Raw genomic sequence first — 15,395 nt, forward strand, 5'->3', positions numbered from 1 at the left:
GTGGCATTGTTGCCAGTTCTGGCAGAAATGCCTGAAATAATTTTTACATTTTTCAATCAATCAATCAATCAATCAAAGTTTATTTGTATAGCGCTTTTAACAACTCAAGTTGTCGCAAAGCAGCTTTACAGGGTTTACAAGGTTAACAATACTATGGGTCCAGAACCCTAATGAGCAAGCCAAAGGCGACAGTGGCGAGGAAAAACTCCCTATGATGGTGAGGAATAGGAAGAAACCTCGGGAGAACCAAGACTCAAAAGGGAACCCATCCTCCATTGGGCGGCCCGTTAACACACAAATACACAAGTCACACATAATTCACACAATCAGACTAGGTAAAAGGTAGAATTGAAAGTTCTGGGTTTTGATATTGTCACTGTAAATGTCTGTTGATGAATGCCAGGCTTTCATTCCGTGTCGGAGCAGTGATGCTGGTATTGTAGGCTCCGACTGCAGTGTTACTCCCCAGATGAACCCCGGTATCAGCACATCCACCGGCAGCCAGACCATCCCCCAGGTGCCTGCAGGTGCCTGTATCCAATCGTCTTGGGTAGAGCCATGCAAGAAGATAGATAATACAGACTGAGTGGACATGAATTTAAACCACCGTTGATTTAAATGTACGTAGCTCACGTGCCAGTGATCAGCATGTGGCTCCGGCAGACTAATCTATAGCAGCATAACTAAAGGGAGAGGTTCAGAGGTGACCACAGGCATGAGGGCTCACTGAGACATTGCTTTCCAGTCAAGTCATAGTCACAAATAGAGTGATGCCAAGACACAGCTGGATGACAGCATCAACATCTCAGATCACCAGAAATCTCAACGTCTGGGGGCCCCCAAGCCCCTACACCTTACAAGGGGAATTTTAGCTGAAGGCTTGACTAAACAGGTGAGTCTTAAGTCTAGATTTAAAGATTGGAACTGTGTCAGAGTCTCGGATTGGAGCTGGAAGGCTATTCCATAATTGAGGGGCTTTAAAAGAGAAAGCTCTGCCTCCGGCTGTAGTTTTACTAATTTTTGGAACTATGAGAAATCCAGCATTTTGGGAGCGCAAAGGGCGAGATGGGTTGTAGTAATCAATGAGTTCACTCAGATATTGTGGGGCAAGACCATTTAACGCCTTATAGGTTAACAGGAGAACTTTAAATTCAATGCGATATTTAATCGGCAGCCAGTGTAGTGCAGCGAGAGTGGGACTAATATGATCGAATTTCCTAGCCTTGGTTAGGACTCTAGCTGCGGCATTTTGTACAAGTTGTAGCTTCTTTATGGACTGTTTAGAGCATCCAATTAGAAGACTATTACAGTAGTCCAATCTCGACGAGACAAAAGCATGAACTAGCTTCTCTGCATCAGCTAAAGAAAGTAAGTGTCTCAGCTTGGCAATATTACGTAAATGGAAAAAGGCAGCCTTAGTGACATTGCATACATGTGTGTCAAATGAAAGATCAGAATCAATAGTGACACCTAAACTTTTTGCAGTAGATTTTGGTGTTACTGAAAAACCATCTAGGGTAAGGGGAATATCAGCCCAATTGCTTCTAACAGCTTTAGGCCCAAGAATCAGTACCTCAGTCTTGTCAGAATTTAGTTTAAGAAAATTAGACGCCATCCAGTTTTTAATATCCTGGACGCAGTTCTCAATCTTGAGAGTTGTGGTGGTATCATCTGGATTAGAAGATATATACAACTGAGTATCATCTGCGTAGCAATGGAAGCTAATACCATGCCTACGAATGATAGTGCCCAGTGGTAGCATATATAATGAGAATAATATGGGGCCCAGTACAGATCCTTGTGGGACACCATACTTTACTTTAGAATGCTCAGAGCATTCGTTATTTACTAGCACAAATTGGTAACGATCTGTCAGGTAGGACCTGAACCAGGAGAGTGCTTGACCTCTTATGCCAATGAGTGTCTCCAGTCTATTAAGTAGAATATTATGATCAATGGTGTCAAAAGCAGCACTGAGGTCTAGCAGTATGAGAAACGAAATGTGTCCTTTATCAGAGGATATTAAGAGATCATTCAGTACTTTAGTTAGTGCTGTTTCAGTGCTGTGATGAGCTCTAAATCCAGACTGAAATAACTCTAAGACATGTTCTGTCTGTAAGAAGGAAGAGAGTTGTGAAGAAACTACTTTCTCTAAAATTTTGGATATGAATGACAGATTAGAAATTGGCCTATAGTTGGACAGTTCTTGGGGGTTAAGACCAGGTTTTTTAATTAGCGGCTTGATGACTGCAAGTTTAAATGAACTGGGAACGTAGCCCAGGCTCAGAGAATAATTTATTATAGTACGCAACGGTTCTACATTGCTGTGCAGTAATTCTTTAAGTAGATGGGTTGGTACAGCATCTAGTATGCATGTGGAGGGTTTAGCAGATTTCACCAGTGAAATAAGCTCCTCACGACCAATTGGGGAGAAGGACTCGAACAGGGCATCAGAGCTGACCAGACAGCTGTCAAGGTGCATTGGCATGTTGACAGGCTCTGAGATAGCACTACTAATGTTTTCCCTAATTTTATCAATCTTATCATTAAAGAATTTCATAAAATTGTTACTGCTACACTCTAGTGGAATAAGAGAATTGTTTTGTTCATGACTCCTCGTAAGGCTGGAAACAGTTTTAAAAAGGAGTCCTGAATTGTTTTTATGTTTTTCTATTAAGGCCGATAAGTATAAGGACTTTGCCATATGGAGGGCATGCTTATATTCAATAAGGCTGCTTTTCCATGATAGTCTATACACTTCTAACTTCATATTTCGCCATTTACGTTCCAGGATCCGCGCGGCTCGTTTGAGGCTACGCGTGTGCTCATTGTACCATGGCGCTATTCTTCTCTCCGTGGCTCTCTTATATCGTAGTGGTGCAACTTTGTCTAAAGCTGTACGAAGGGAAGTCTCGACGTGCTCGGTGAAACGCTCTAGTCCTTCCGGTGCTACAAGTGGATCAGTGTTTGTCAGACCCGGTAAAATATCAGTGAGCGCGGCTATGGTGCTGGGTGTTATAGCTCGTTTAATTTGATAGCGGGGTGGCCGATGAACACAGTCAGTTAAACACAACTCGTATGTTATGAGGCTGTGGTCAGAAACAGCCTCACTCTGAGGAAGAATTGCTAAACTGGATATGTCAATACCAAATGACAAGACCAAGTCTAAAGTATGACTACAGTTATGCGTAGGACCCACCACATTCTGAGTGATACCCATTGAATCAAGAATTGCTTGAAAATGAATGCTAAAAGAGTCACACCGATTTTCAAAATGGATATTAAAATCACCCACTATAATCACCTTATCGGCTGATAGCACTACATGAGACAGGAAGTCTGAAAACTCCTGCAAGAACTCAGAGTATGAACCAGGGGGGCGGTAAATAGTAATTAACATAAACGACTGTGACACTTTGTTGCTTGTTAAATTTGAAACATTTGATACAGTGAGGATGAGGTGTTCAAAAGAATTAAACTTGAAGCCAAATTTTTGAGAAATGCCTATATCAGAGTCATATATTGTAGCGACCCCACCTCCTCGACCATTTGGACGGGGGTTATGGACATATCTATAGCCAGAGGGAGAAGCTTCATTTAGGGCCATATAGTCGTCTGGTCGGGTCCAGGTTTCCGTCAAGCAAAGCATGCATAGATCATGATCGGTAATCATTTCATTAACAAGCAATGCTTTAGATGACAGGGATCTAATATTTAGTAGTCCTAGTTTCAGATTTAAACTGCTCTCTGAGGGAGCATAGTTGAATTTAACATTGATTAAATTTTGTCTACTAACTTTACGAGAATTATTTTTTGGTACTCGAGGAACAGACACAATTTCAATCTGGTGTGACCTAGGTGACGTCTCTTTGCAGCTCGCAGACAGTCGGATTAGCCTGTTTGTCTGCTGCCTGGCCTCGGCTCTGGTTTGTCAATCCCCATTAACTACACCTACACTACCACTATTAAGCCTAGCAGATATGCTATGAGAAATGAGAGCAGCACCCTCCCAAGAGGGGTGAATGCCGTCTCGCTTCAAAAGGCCAGGCCTGCCCTCAAAACGTGTCCAATTATCTATATAGCCCACTTTGTTATCTGAGCACCATTTAGACATCCAGCGGTGTAACGCCCATAACCTGCTGTAGGTTTCAGCGCCACGCCGAACTGGAATGGGACCAGAGCATATTACGGCATCTGACATCGTCCCCGCTAACTCGCACACCTCTTTAACATTATCCTTGGTGATCTCAGACTGTCTCAATCCCACATCATTGGTGCCGACGTGTATAACTATCTTAGAATATTTACGTTTAGCCAGCACCTTTAAATTAGCCCTGATGTCAGGCGCTCTAGCCCCCGGGATACACTTGACTATGGCCGCTGGTGTCTCTAAACTAGTCGCTACGTTCACGTGTCTGAGCTGTGAATCTCCTATCACCAGAGCTCTTTTAACAGGTCGCTCAGTCGGTGTATTACTGAGTGGGGCAAACCTGTTTGACACGGGAACCTGAGAAGGACGGTGCTCAGCCCTACGGTTATGCCGCCGAGACTTCACCCATTCGCCCCGCTGCGAGGGCTCTAATGCCGGAGCTGAGGGCTCGCTAGCTACAGCTGTGCAACCCGGGCCTGCTACGCTAGCTGCGCTAGCCGCTACGCTAGCTGCGCTAGCTGCTACAAACTTTCTAGGACTTTCTAAAGCCCGGATGCGTTCCTCTAAAAGCGATTTTAGGTATGTAAAAAAAGGTATTTTTACATATTTATACATATAATATATACATCTATATAAATATAAAGGATAAATATATATCCTTCTTAGCTGTAATTGTAAGTATTGCAGTAAATTTCCTGGGAAAATGCTGAATCATTGTTATTTCCTCCATTGACATACACTACTCACAACCTTAGGGATGTTTGGCTTTCAGGTGAAATTTCAGCATGAACCTAAAATGCACTCTAACCTTTACAGGTGAAAATGTGACCTTCTCTGAACTTTTGAATGCGCGTGTCCAACTGTTCAGTACTTCAGTAGGCTACTTGCTGTTATCTAAAACGGGGCTTAACAGCCCAAACAGGTTGTTTGATCCATAAATCGATCAATACTAGGGTGACCAAACGTCCGTATTTCCCGGGACATGTCCGTATTTCACGTCCTGTCCCGGGATATTTTTTAAAACTGTGGAAATGTCCTGGTTTTTAAATTACGTTAATCGGGCCATTAATTCTACAGGCACTAGGACCCTGAGCACGGCGCTGTATGACACGGAATCCCTGAGCCTCATCAGTTAAGCCTCATCATACTCAACTGGCGGAGAACTAACAACTTACGTTCGCCACCCCCCCCCCCCCCCCCCCCCCCCCCCCCCCCCCCCCCGCTCAACAACCTACACACAGTGTCCTGGTTTTCCCAAACAAAAATATGGTCACCCTAATCAATACATTTCATGGTTTAATTTTATTTGGTATTTAAACAGTCCTCATCATGCTGTTTAGACCTAACAAGTGATCGACAGTATTTTGCTATTGCTAGGATTCAAACAGGATGTTCTCAGACGGAAGTGGACGCTGAGCTTAGAGTGTCACAGAGTGTCATCAGCAGGTTGCAGCAGAGATACAGACTGGCAGAGGACATCCTGTGGGTACATCCCACACTGATAGCCACTTCTTTGTGAACAGTGACCTGTGGAACCAGATGATGAATACAACACAACTCCAGGCACATTTAAGGGAGGTGAGAGGCACCCAAGTGTCATGTCAGACCATTCAAAACCATTTACATCTGCATGCTAGGTGACCTGCAAGTGTACCAGACCACAAGACCAGGCACAGGCGTGATTGTTCTGGGCCAAGGAGCATTTACACTGGACGAGGGACCAGTGGGCCTCAGTGCTGTTCACTGATGTCGATTCACACTGAGCAGACATGATGGCCATCAACCAGACAAGTCTTTGGTGGTGGTGGTAGTAGTGTGTGCAGGTGTGTCTAGTCAATATAGAACTGCCCTACACTTTGTGAATGGTACAGTGACAAGCCAACACTACTTGAAAAACTATAATAATAATATTAATAATAATCTAATAATAGGAATAATAATCTATTATTATATATATATATAATCTATAATCAGGCAGGTATAGTGTTAGTAACTATGATAGTGTGGTATGATGATCAGGTATAGTGTTAGTAACTATGATAGTGTGGAATGATTATATACATAATAATTTTCAAGAGAGAACCCACAAACTGGACAGAAATGAATGTAAAATTGATGGATATGTACTGTAAGAGTGAAATATGTGATAAGTACAATAATAGTGATGACACCAGACAGACTTCAGGCTTAACACTGAATACAAACACCTAATAACAAAACTACAATCCACACTGAATCCACAATGAACCCTGCACCAAACAGACGTCCCTACGTTCCTGTCACAAAACCCACAACACAAACAGCAGCCAACCATTGTCACTGTAGGGTGAAATTTTTCCATGAAATTTTTCCATAAATTTAACCTGAAAGTCATATATCCCTAACCTTTTGTCAGTACTGTATATTATATGGCTACATTATCATTTCACAGTGTTTTCACAATATTATTTCACAATAATGTCATCCCCGATTAAAGAGTGCTTTTTTTCTCATAAAACTGGAAGGAAGCTGAAAGTATGTGTTGAGGAAGTGAAGTGAAACTCTTGTAAGATAATGGACGACAGTCTGTCCCTCCGAACCTTGGAAGTGAATTTCACCTTCCTGAAATCTAAAAGAGGACTACTGAAAATCGCTGAAATGGTGCACAAATGCGGGATGGTTTAGAGGAACAGCTGCTAGACAAACAGCGCTCCATTTTGTGATGGTTTTAACTCTGTCTCTTCTTGTTCCCCAGGTGACGTTCTTTGTGGCGTTGGTGTGCTTCTCGGTGGCATCACGCCCCCCCTACGTGGCTGCCACGTGTATGGAGCTCTGTATCACTCTGGCTCTGTTCCTGCTCTACCTGCTGAAGCTCAATAAGCTTTTGACTTTTTTCTTCTGGCCTCTAATTGTGAGAATGTGTTCACACCTAACCAGACAAGATGAAGCAGATGCAACACATCTGATGCATGTCTCTGGGTGGTTGCCATGGTGATTGTTTGTTGTGTTTTACAGGATGTGTTCAATTCGTTGTTTGCAGCAGTCTTTATATGTATCATCAGTCTGGTGGCTGTGTTCACTTACACAATAAAGGGCACTTTGGTTGGAGGGGTAAGTGACCTACTCATTCACATAGAAGTATCAAACAGGCTACAAACAAACATGCAAATGTTTGTAGAAAGGGACAAAGGTTATGCTTTTATTATTAACAACAATTCTGAAGAAAAAAGCAATCCAACAAAGGCTATTATCATGTGTTTCATTAATTTGAGGAGTGCAAAATGAAAAAGTAAGCTCTCTCGCCAGTCTCAGGGAAAATGGCAGATTTAATGGATAAAGTGCACAAAACCAGTAAACTAATCCAAATGAAGGATAGAATAACCAGAAGTCAACTGGTACAAAGACACAACATATATAGACAGACAAACGACCATCATGTGTCAGGTATCCTAATAGGCCCCGACCACCTGAGGGACGAACACAATGCAACAACAGGACAACAGGAAATACTGTTGTTGCAGACGGAGGTGGCCAGCAAGGGGCGTCCGTACCGTTACACTACAGTACATGATCTACAGGGGTTGGACAATGAAACTGAAACTCCTGTCATTTTAGTGTAGGAGGTTTCATGGCTAAATTGGAGTGTGAAAGTTCATTTAGCAGAGTGTCTTGGAAATGTCCTGAAAATAGGTGAGGACTCAGACGTGGTTAAAAGATAGTTTTATTACAAAAGTTAAAAAGCTTGAGAGTCTCGTCTACAACAAGAACTCTGAGGAGAGAGGGCAGTCCAATCTCCTTTATTCCTTTATCATCACGTGTTTACAGTACATCTGGGCACACTGAGAACCTGAGGGGGCAGAATGCACAGTAGACAGCTTTTGTCTCACATGTGCATTCCTCCTAATATGGATATTTCCTGTTTCTAGCAGAACACAGAACGAGGGATGACAGACATAACATAGCACTTTCTGTCTCTACACATTCTCCTGACGCTGGTTACACACTGCTAATGTACTAAATCAATGTTCTTATGTGATCTTAAATGACATCAGCAAATTTCCCTGACAAGGGTCAGAGCACAGTTTTGCTCAATTTGCAAAATATTGCAATGCACACAACATTATGGGTGACACACCAGAGTTCAAAAGAGGACAAATTGTTGGTTCACGTCTTGCTGGCACATCTGTGACCAAGATAGCAAGTCTTTGTGATGTATCAGGAGCCACGGTATCCAGGGTAATGTCAGCATATCACCAAGAAAGACGAACCACATCCAACAGTATTAACTGTGGACGCAAGAGGAAGCGGGCTGAAAGGGATGTTCAGGTGCTAACCCGGATATCCAAAAAACATAAAACCACAGCTGCCCACGGCTGGTGTGGAGAAGCCCCAAAGAAGCGTACCACCCAGACTGTTGCCCAGAGTGAAGCAGTGATGGTTTGGGCTGCCATTACATGACATTCCCTTGGCCCAATACTTGTGCTAGATGGGAGCGTCACTGCCAAGGACTAACAAACCATTCTGGAGGACCATGTGCATCCAATGGTTCAAACATTGTATCCTGAAGGTGGTGCCATGTATCAGACTGACAATGCACCAATACACACAGCAAGACTGGTGAAAGATTGGTTTGATGAACATGAAAGTGAAGTTGAACATATCCCATGGCCTGTACAGTCATCAGATCTAAATATTATTGAGCCACTTTGGGGTGTTTTGGAGGAGCGAGTCAGGAACCGTTTTCCTCCACCAGCATCACGTAGTGACCTGGCCACTATCCTGCAAGAAGAACAGCTTAAAATCCCTCTGACCACTGTGCAGGACTTGTATGTGTCATTCCCAAGACAAATTAACGCTGTACTGGCCGTAAAAGGAGAAGGTACTTCATACTAATAAATTATTGTGGTCTAAAACCAGGTGTTTCAGTTTCAATGTCCAACCCCTGTACATGATATGTGGATGATCTAAGCCCAACCTTTCTGGGCACATGTCCTGATGAGGATCTAACATTCACTGCACTTTTTTGTGTTTGTAGTTGATGGGATTGGTAGCCTCTGCTCTGTGCAGCCTGGATGGATATTACCTCTTCAAAACAATCACCTTCAACATGCCAACAACTGCAGAAAGGAGTGGCGCCTGATCAGATCTTACTCCAGATCATTATATGCAGCACCTGATTTCCTTTGAGGAAAGATTCAGACCTCCACTTCAACAATTATTTTATTAAACTTTATTAAATGCATTATGGCTGTATGGTTTGTGTGGATTAACCATGGCAAGCAAAATATGTTTATAAAATAAATATTAGAGTATTTTCTCTTCTAATCATAATGATCTATTATATGATTATAATCATGGATGTGGATCTTGTTTTTTGTGTGTGATTTTTGTTCGTGCAAAGTATTTTTACATCTGTCTTTGACATCTACCTTTGATACCAAGAAGTTATAACTGAGATATGTATAATTAAAACAGCATGTGAATTAGCAGGCCTTTTATGCTTTGGGATGAACCTTTTTTCGAAAGCCCGTGAAGCTAAAATATCTTGCATTTATTCTAAATGATAGAAAACAGTGCACGATTTAAACGGCAGTCAGATCGTTTCCTGCTGTCCGCAAGGGGGGGGGGGGGGGCTCACCAACACGCCCACGGTGTCTCACCACTTAACGGTCTCGGGTGTCGAAGAATGCAGATGTTATTCTTTTGTGTGCTGCTTTTCCACACTGTCACTATTTCCGTTGCCTCTTCGCAGTATGCTTGTTGCAACTTTGCACTGTTCGCTCCGTGATAGCACGCCACAATAAGGACGCCGTGACACGCGCGTTTGTACAATGGGGGACATGGAAGCTCCGGGCTCGAGACAATCTCGCGCAGGAAGAGTGTTTTCTCTTCTGCTGAGTAGACAATTCATGTCTTCACGGAAAGGACAACTGTTGATAGGCGAAGTGGTAAGGGCTCCAGTTGTGGGCTGTGTGGGGTTTTCATGCTGTTTATCTTAGTTGAACTTATCATTTCAGATTTGTGAATAAGTATCGCTTTTATTAAAGTTTAGGTTGTTGAAAGCGGGAAGCAGAAGGTCTAAGCGTTAGCTTTATGATCATTCTGGAACGTAGTTTATATGAATTTCCATTGAAAGAATGAAATGAAAGAGTTGGAATCATTCGTTTTCAATGTAGGTCAACCGCTGCACTTATCTAATTCAGCTGTTTTTAAAGACCAGTGTCTCTTGCGCTGTTTTAAGCGTATAAATGTTTTCAACGTAATTAAAATATAAGCTCGAAAAATAAACGACAAGCCTGTATGAAAGTAGCAGATGACGCCCAGTGCCACCCTTGCAGTTGTACATCTGTACACTATTGGTTCAGTTCCTCACTCAGAGTGAAGTCCTGTGCTGCTCCCTACTGTTCCCAGGTTCACGCCAATAATGACATAATTTTTTTACACCTTACCTATTATGAACATTCTTTAAGCCAAACATGTCATCATTATTGCCAACGGTGTCTGAGAGTCACTGCTTCTCATGAGTGTGATAGTTAGGGGTTAGGGGTAGGGTCTTGCAGTGTCTGGCCAGTTGAAGGTACTGTGATGGTGGTGTGAAGCTCTCCACCCCGGGCCATCCAGGTTCTGACTTAGCCACTTACCTGAGCTCTAAGCTAACGGTGATCTCATGATTATGAAGTTAGAGCTCAGGTAAGTGGCTAAGTCAGAACTAGAAGTTTCTGTAGGTGGACCTGATGTGCTGAGGAATGCATCCTGTCTCCATCTCGGAAATAACAGCAGCTGGAGATGCAGCTCAAGATCTCTGCTCCTTGTTGGCACTGTCACACTGCATGAACATCCCCACATGACCGTGGTGTGGTGTGACCATGGTGTGGGGTGACCGTGGTGCGGTGTGATCCTGGTGCGATGTCCCGTGATGCGGTGTGACTGTGATGCGGTGTGACCATGGTGCGGTGTGACCGAGGTGAGCTGTGACTGTGTGACTGTGATGCGGTGTGACCGAGGTGCGGTGTGACCGAGGTGCGGTGTGACTGTGGTGCGGGGTGACCATGGTGCGGTGTGATCTTGGTGTGGTGTCACCGTGATGCGGTGTGACCATGGTGCGGTGTGACCTTGATGCGGTGTGATCTTGGTGCGGTGTGACCGAGGTGCGGTGTGATCTTGGTGCGGTGTGACCGTGATGCGGTGGGACCGAGGTGCGGTGTGACCGTGATGCGGTGTGATCTTGGTGCGGTGTGACTGAGGTGCGGTGTGACTGGTGCGGTGTGACCGTGGTGCGGGGTGACCATGCTGAGGTGTGATCTTGGTGCGGTGTGACCGTGGTGCGGTGTGACCGTGGTGCGGTGTGATCTTGGTGTGGTGTGACCGTGGTGCAGTGTGACCGAGGTGCGGTGTGACTGTGGTGCGGGGTGACCGTGGTGCAGTGTGATCTTGGTGTGGTGTCACCGTGATGCGGTGTGACCATGGTGCGGTGTGACCTTGATGCGGTGTGATCTTGGTGCGGTGTGACCGTGATGCAGTGGGACCGAGGTGCGGTGTGACTGGTGCGGTGTGACCGTGATGCGGTGTGATCTTGGTGCGGTGTGACCGAGGTGCGGTGTGACTGGTGCGGTGTGACCGTGGTGTGGTGTGACCGTGGTGTGGTGTGACCGTGATGCGGTGTGATCTTGGTGTGGTGTGACCATGATGCGGTGTGACCGTGGTGCGGTTTTATCTTGGTGCGGTGTGACCGTGGTGCGGTGTGGACACGGCAGGACTGATCTGCTCTTACACGTTCTCCTTCATTTTGTCCAGGTCTCGTCCTTCATCAGCTTCGTGTGTTTCTGTGCATCGACAGCAGCTGCGTTTGTCACCGCTCCACTTCTCGCCTTCATCACCGCTCTCTTCATCCTCTTTGCTTATTCCACCAAGTTCAATGAGCGCTTCAAAAGCTTCCACTGGCCCCTAATGGTGAGCCCCGCCCACCCAGTTCTTCACAGACAGAAATCTCAAGCATGATTTAAAACCTTTAGTAATTAGTAGCTAAGTAATTAAAACAAAATATATAAACATGAGAATAAGTTATTTTAAGCCATATAGGCATTGTGATTATTAGCTAATAATAACAGTGTCTGACATAATAAATATTTACGTATGTGAGCTGGGGCAGTTCAGTCAGAGCACGTGTACAGTTCCCACCCTGCGTCCTGCCTGTAGATAATTTGACTGCAAGGTGCTGTTACTGGTTCTTAATGGTGTGATTTTCCCCTCCAGGATTTTTTGCGCTGTGTCAGTTTCTCCATTGTGTTCTTCATCATCTCCATAATAGCAGTGTCCAGATACCCTGATGGTTCTTCTAAGGCTGCAGGAGTAAGGATATATAACGACTCATAGCCATATGTAACCACATATAACCGCATAACATTTTACCATGCCTCTACTTAAAAACTTTTTTTCATAGCCATTCCCTCTGCATTTAGAGCCACGCCTTCTACAACTATGTCTACACCTACTGCATGCATAGCCACACCTCTGCCTTCCAGAACTTTAAAGATGCTGTACTGTGCCATGTACTGGGTTACAGTGGGTTACACTTGAATCGTGAGCTAACGTGAGCTGGAGCTGCTCTGAAGTCTTGTCCTGTCCTGCAGGTGTTTGGATTCGTCGCCACTGTTGTCTTTGCGCTGGATTTTTATTTCATCTTTAACGAGCTGGCTGACTTCATCAAGGGGGGTGGCGCTAACGAGGAGCCACAGAATCCACAAGGTACTTCATCTCCACCCTCCCCCACCACCTACTCCCTCAATCCTCCCCCTCCACACTCTCCCCCACCGTCCAACTCCAACCTCACTCTCCCCTCTCACCATTTCCTCTCATTATCCCCCTTTCCTGTCACTCTCCCCTCTCACTCTCCCCTCCCCTCTCACTCTCACTCTCCCCTCTCACTCTCCCCTCCCCTCTCACTCTCACTCTCCCATCTCACTCTCCCCTCCCCTCTCACTCTCCCATCTCACTCTCCCCTCTCACTCTCCCCTCCCCTCTCACTCTCCCATCTCACTCTCCCCTCCCCTCTCACTCTCCCCTCCCCTCTCACTCTCACTCTCCCCTCTCACTCTCCCCTCTCACTCTCACTCTCCCCTCTCACTCTCCCCTCCCCTCTCACTCTCACTCTCCCATCTCACTCTCCCCTCCCCTCTCACTCTCACTCTCCCCTCCCCTCTCACTCTCCCCTCCCATCTCACTCTCCCCTCCCCTCTCACTCTCACTCTCCCCTCTCACTCTCCCCTCCCCTCTCACTCTCCCCATCTCTCAGGAAACAGGAAGTAAGGGTTTGGACTTCAGCACACAGAGCATGTGTTCTAATGATGCATGTTTGTTTAGTTTGTGGTCTTCAGTATAAATTGTACACCATCTTGTTCTACTGCGCTAGCCAACAGTTTCCACTACTATCATTTACATGTCGATGGAAATACTTCAACTAAAAGAAATAACGTCAATCCAAAACAGATGTACTACAGAAGCAACTCCTCACGTGACCTCACATGAAGGTTCTCACGTGACCTTCTCCAGTCTGCTTCAGCTGAAGGAGCTGAAATGCTCAGGTGTGGTTTGCCCTCTGCCTGCTCCTCCTCCTAAACTTCCTTTTGGGTTTGGTTCACAGGTGGAGACTCGGACTCAGACTCCGACTGAAACTGCTCATGCCAGAGGATCTGGACCACGTGAACACTAGTGTACAAAGAAAATCAGAGCCTTGTGATGACATGAACGTGAACGTGCTCAAAGCAGCCTCCCATTCACAGACCTTCAGTGAAAATCCCAGTTGTGATGTAGAAAATTCTAGTGTTGTGATGTAGTTTGGTTGTTTGACAGTGTGTGAATGAGTTTGTGCTGTGTGCGTTTGCGTGTGACTTGTTCTGTTAGTAAGCCTGTGCAAAGGATTGTGTCATTAATGTGATCTGCCTTTAGAGGGCAGCCTGTGTGTGTGTTTTCCATGTGTCAGAATTAGGCACATCCACTTGGTTGAAATATGAGTACATATTAAGTACACAACAATTTACTTTTTCTATAACTGAAAGCAGTGATGATAGTTTTTTTATTATCTGCAAATAAAGAATGTAGCTTATATGAATTGCCATGCTGACAGGGTGGTGTCTGGTCACATCCATCCGCCCAGTTTCCAGAACGTTGCCCTTTTCTGTCAGTGACAGCATTATCTGTCATGTCTGTTTCACTGCCATGTTCACTTCTAGCTGCGTTACTGGTCACTCCCCTAGTAACCATGTGTTCACACCGTCCAGAGCTCCTGTAGATGTTGTATCTAGCGTGGCGATGTTCTGGGGTGGGAAGGGTGTCTATAGGGGAGTGACTAGCAGTATCCACATGAAATGACTGTATTTCACATCAGCACAAATAAAACATTGTATCCACTCTTTACCTAGATACGCTGGTGTTTCTATGACGCACTGAAATGCTTTAATAACTCTTAATCAACACATTAAACACACCTGTTAAACGGACTTTGTGCTTCATTGTCAGGTGTGTAATTGTTACTGAACATCTGTTGTCATGTCTGATGCAATATCAAACCCCTACATTAAAGAGGCTCTATATCCTTCCTGACTGGCTTGAGAGAGCCTTGTCTGCATACCAAATAATTACAAAATCAAATCATAATAAAGACCTAATAATGCTGTCAGTCCTGTCCATTTAACCATGACTAGTTCCGTTCCCCAGTCAGTCCTGTCTGTGTCTTCTGTTCCTCACCTTGTCTTGTCTGTCCCACCTCCCTTGCTTTCCTCTCAGGTGTTTCTGCTTTGTCTTAATTTGTTTGCTACTTATACTTCCTGTGTTTCAGTCTCTGGTTGTAAGTCAATTGTGTGATACTCCTTGTGTGAGATTCTCTGTGTTACATTCATTGTGTTAGAACCACTGGTTGATTGTATTCCTGCCCTGTAAGTTGTTCCTGTGGTTCTAGGCGTGTTTTCTGTCCCTTGTTCCTAGTCCTTGTAATGGTTGTATTCTCAGTTTTTTGTTATCTGAGTTGTCCTGTCTGGTTGTTGGTTTCTTGTTTTGTTATAGTTTTGTTTGAATCAGTCATGTCCCGCCAATCACGTACTATACGTGTAGGTACAGCTTGGCTTGAGGAGGTTGCTGGTGTTACCCATGCCAGCACCCTAGCTAATAAACCCTCCTCTCCTCAGTATCTGTGTCCGTCTCCTAGCCCCAGAATGTTACAATACCTTATAATAATAATTGGTTCTATACAATGAAATATTATGAAGCAAAA

General features: G+C 44.6%; 2 protein-coding genes across 5 annotated transcripts; both read left to right on the plus strand.

Annotated features, from left to right (window-relative positions):
- Window positions 1–3,843: 3,843 nt before the first annotated feature.
- cklf (chemokine like factor) lies at window positions 3,844–9,713 on the plus strand. Of its 4 annotated transcripts, XM_077000708.1 has the most exons (6): window positions 3,844–4,729; window positions 5,228–5,281; window positions 5,528–5,728; window positions 6,885–7,040; window positions 7,145–7,240; window positions 9,165–9,713. In XM_077000708.1, exons 3-6 carry the CDS (start codon window positions 5,690–5,692, stop codon window positions 9,267–9,269), a joined length of 396 nt encoding a protein of 131 aa, XP_076856823.1. In that variant the 5' UTR covers window positions 3,844–4,729; window positions 5,228–5,281; window positions 5,528–5,689; the 3' UTR covers window positions 9,270–9,713. The 4 variants fall into 4 exon arrangements, with proteins under 4 accessions (XP_076856823.1, XP_076856840.1, XP_076856830.1 ...); XM_077000725.1 differs by lacking the exon at window positions 5,228–5,281; XM_077000715.1 differs by lacking the exons at window positions 3,844–4,729; window positions 5,228–5,281 and having other exon boundaries at window positions 5,378–5,728.
- An 85-nt stretch (window positions 9,714–9,798) lies between these two features.
- On the plus strand, window positions 9,799–14,728 carry cmtm3 (CKLF-like MARVEL transmembrane domain containing 3). The gene is made up of 5 exons (XM_077000686.1): window positions 9,799–10,077; window positions 11,924–12,079; window positions 12,383–12,478; window positions 12,760–12,874; window positions 13,770–14,728. Exons 1-5 carry the CDS (start codon window positions 9,961–9,963, stop codon window positions 13,796–13,798), a joined length of 513 nt encoding a protein of 170 aa, XP_076856801.1. The 5' UTR covers window positions 9,799–9,960; the 3' UTR covers window positions 13,799–14,728.
- The last annotated feature ends 667 nt before the right edge of the window (window positions 14,729–15,395 follow it).

The sequence above is a fragment of the Brachyhypopomus gauderio genome, chromosome 1 (genome assembly GCF_052324685.1).
Source record: "Brachyhypopomus gauderio isolate BG-103 chromosome 1, BGAUD_0.2, whole genome shotgun sequence".
Classification (NCBI taxonomy): Eukaryota; Metazoa; Chordata; class Actinopteri; order Gymnotiformes; family Hypopomidae; genus Brachyhypopomus; species Brachyhypopomus gauderio.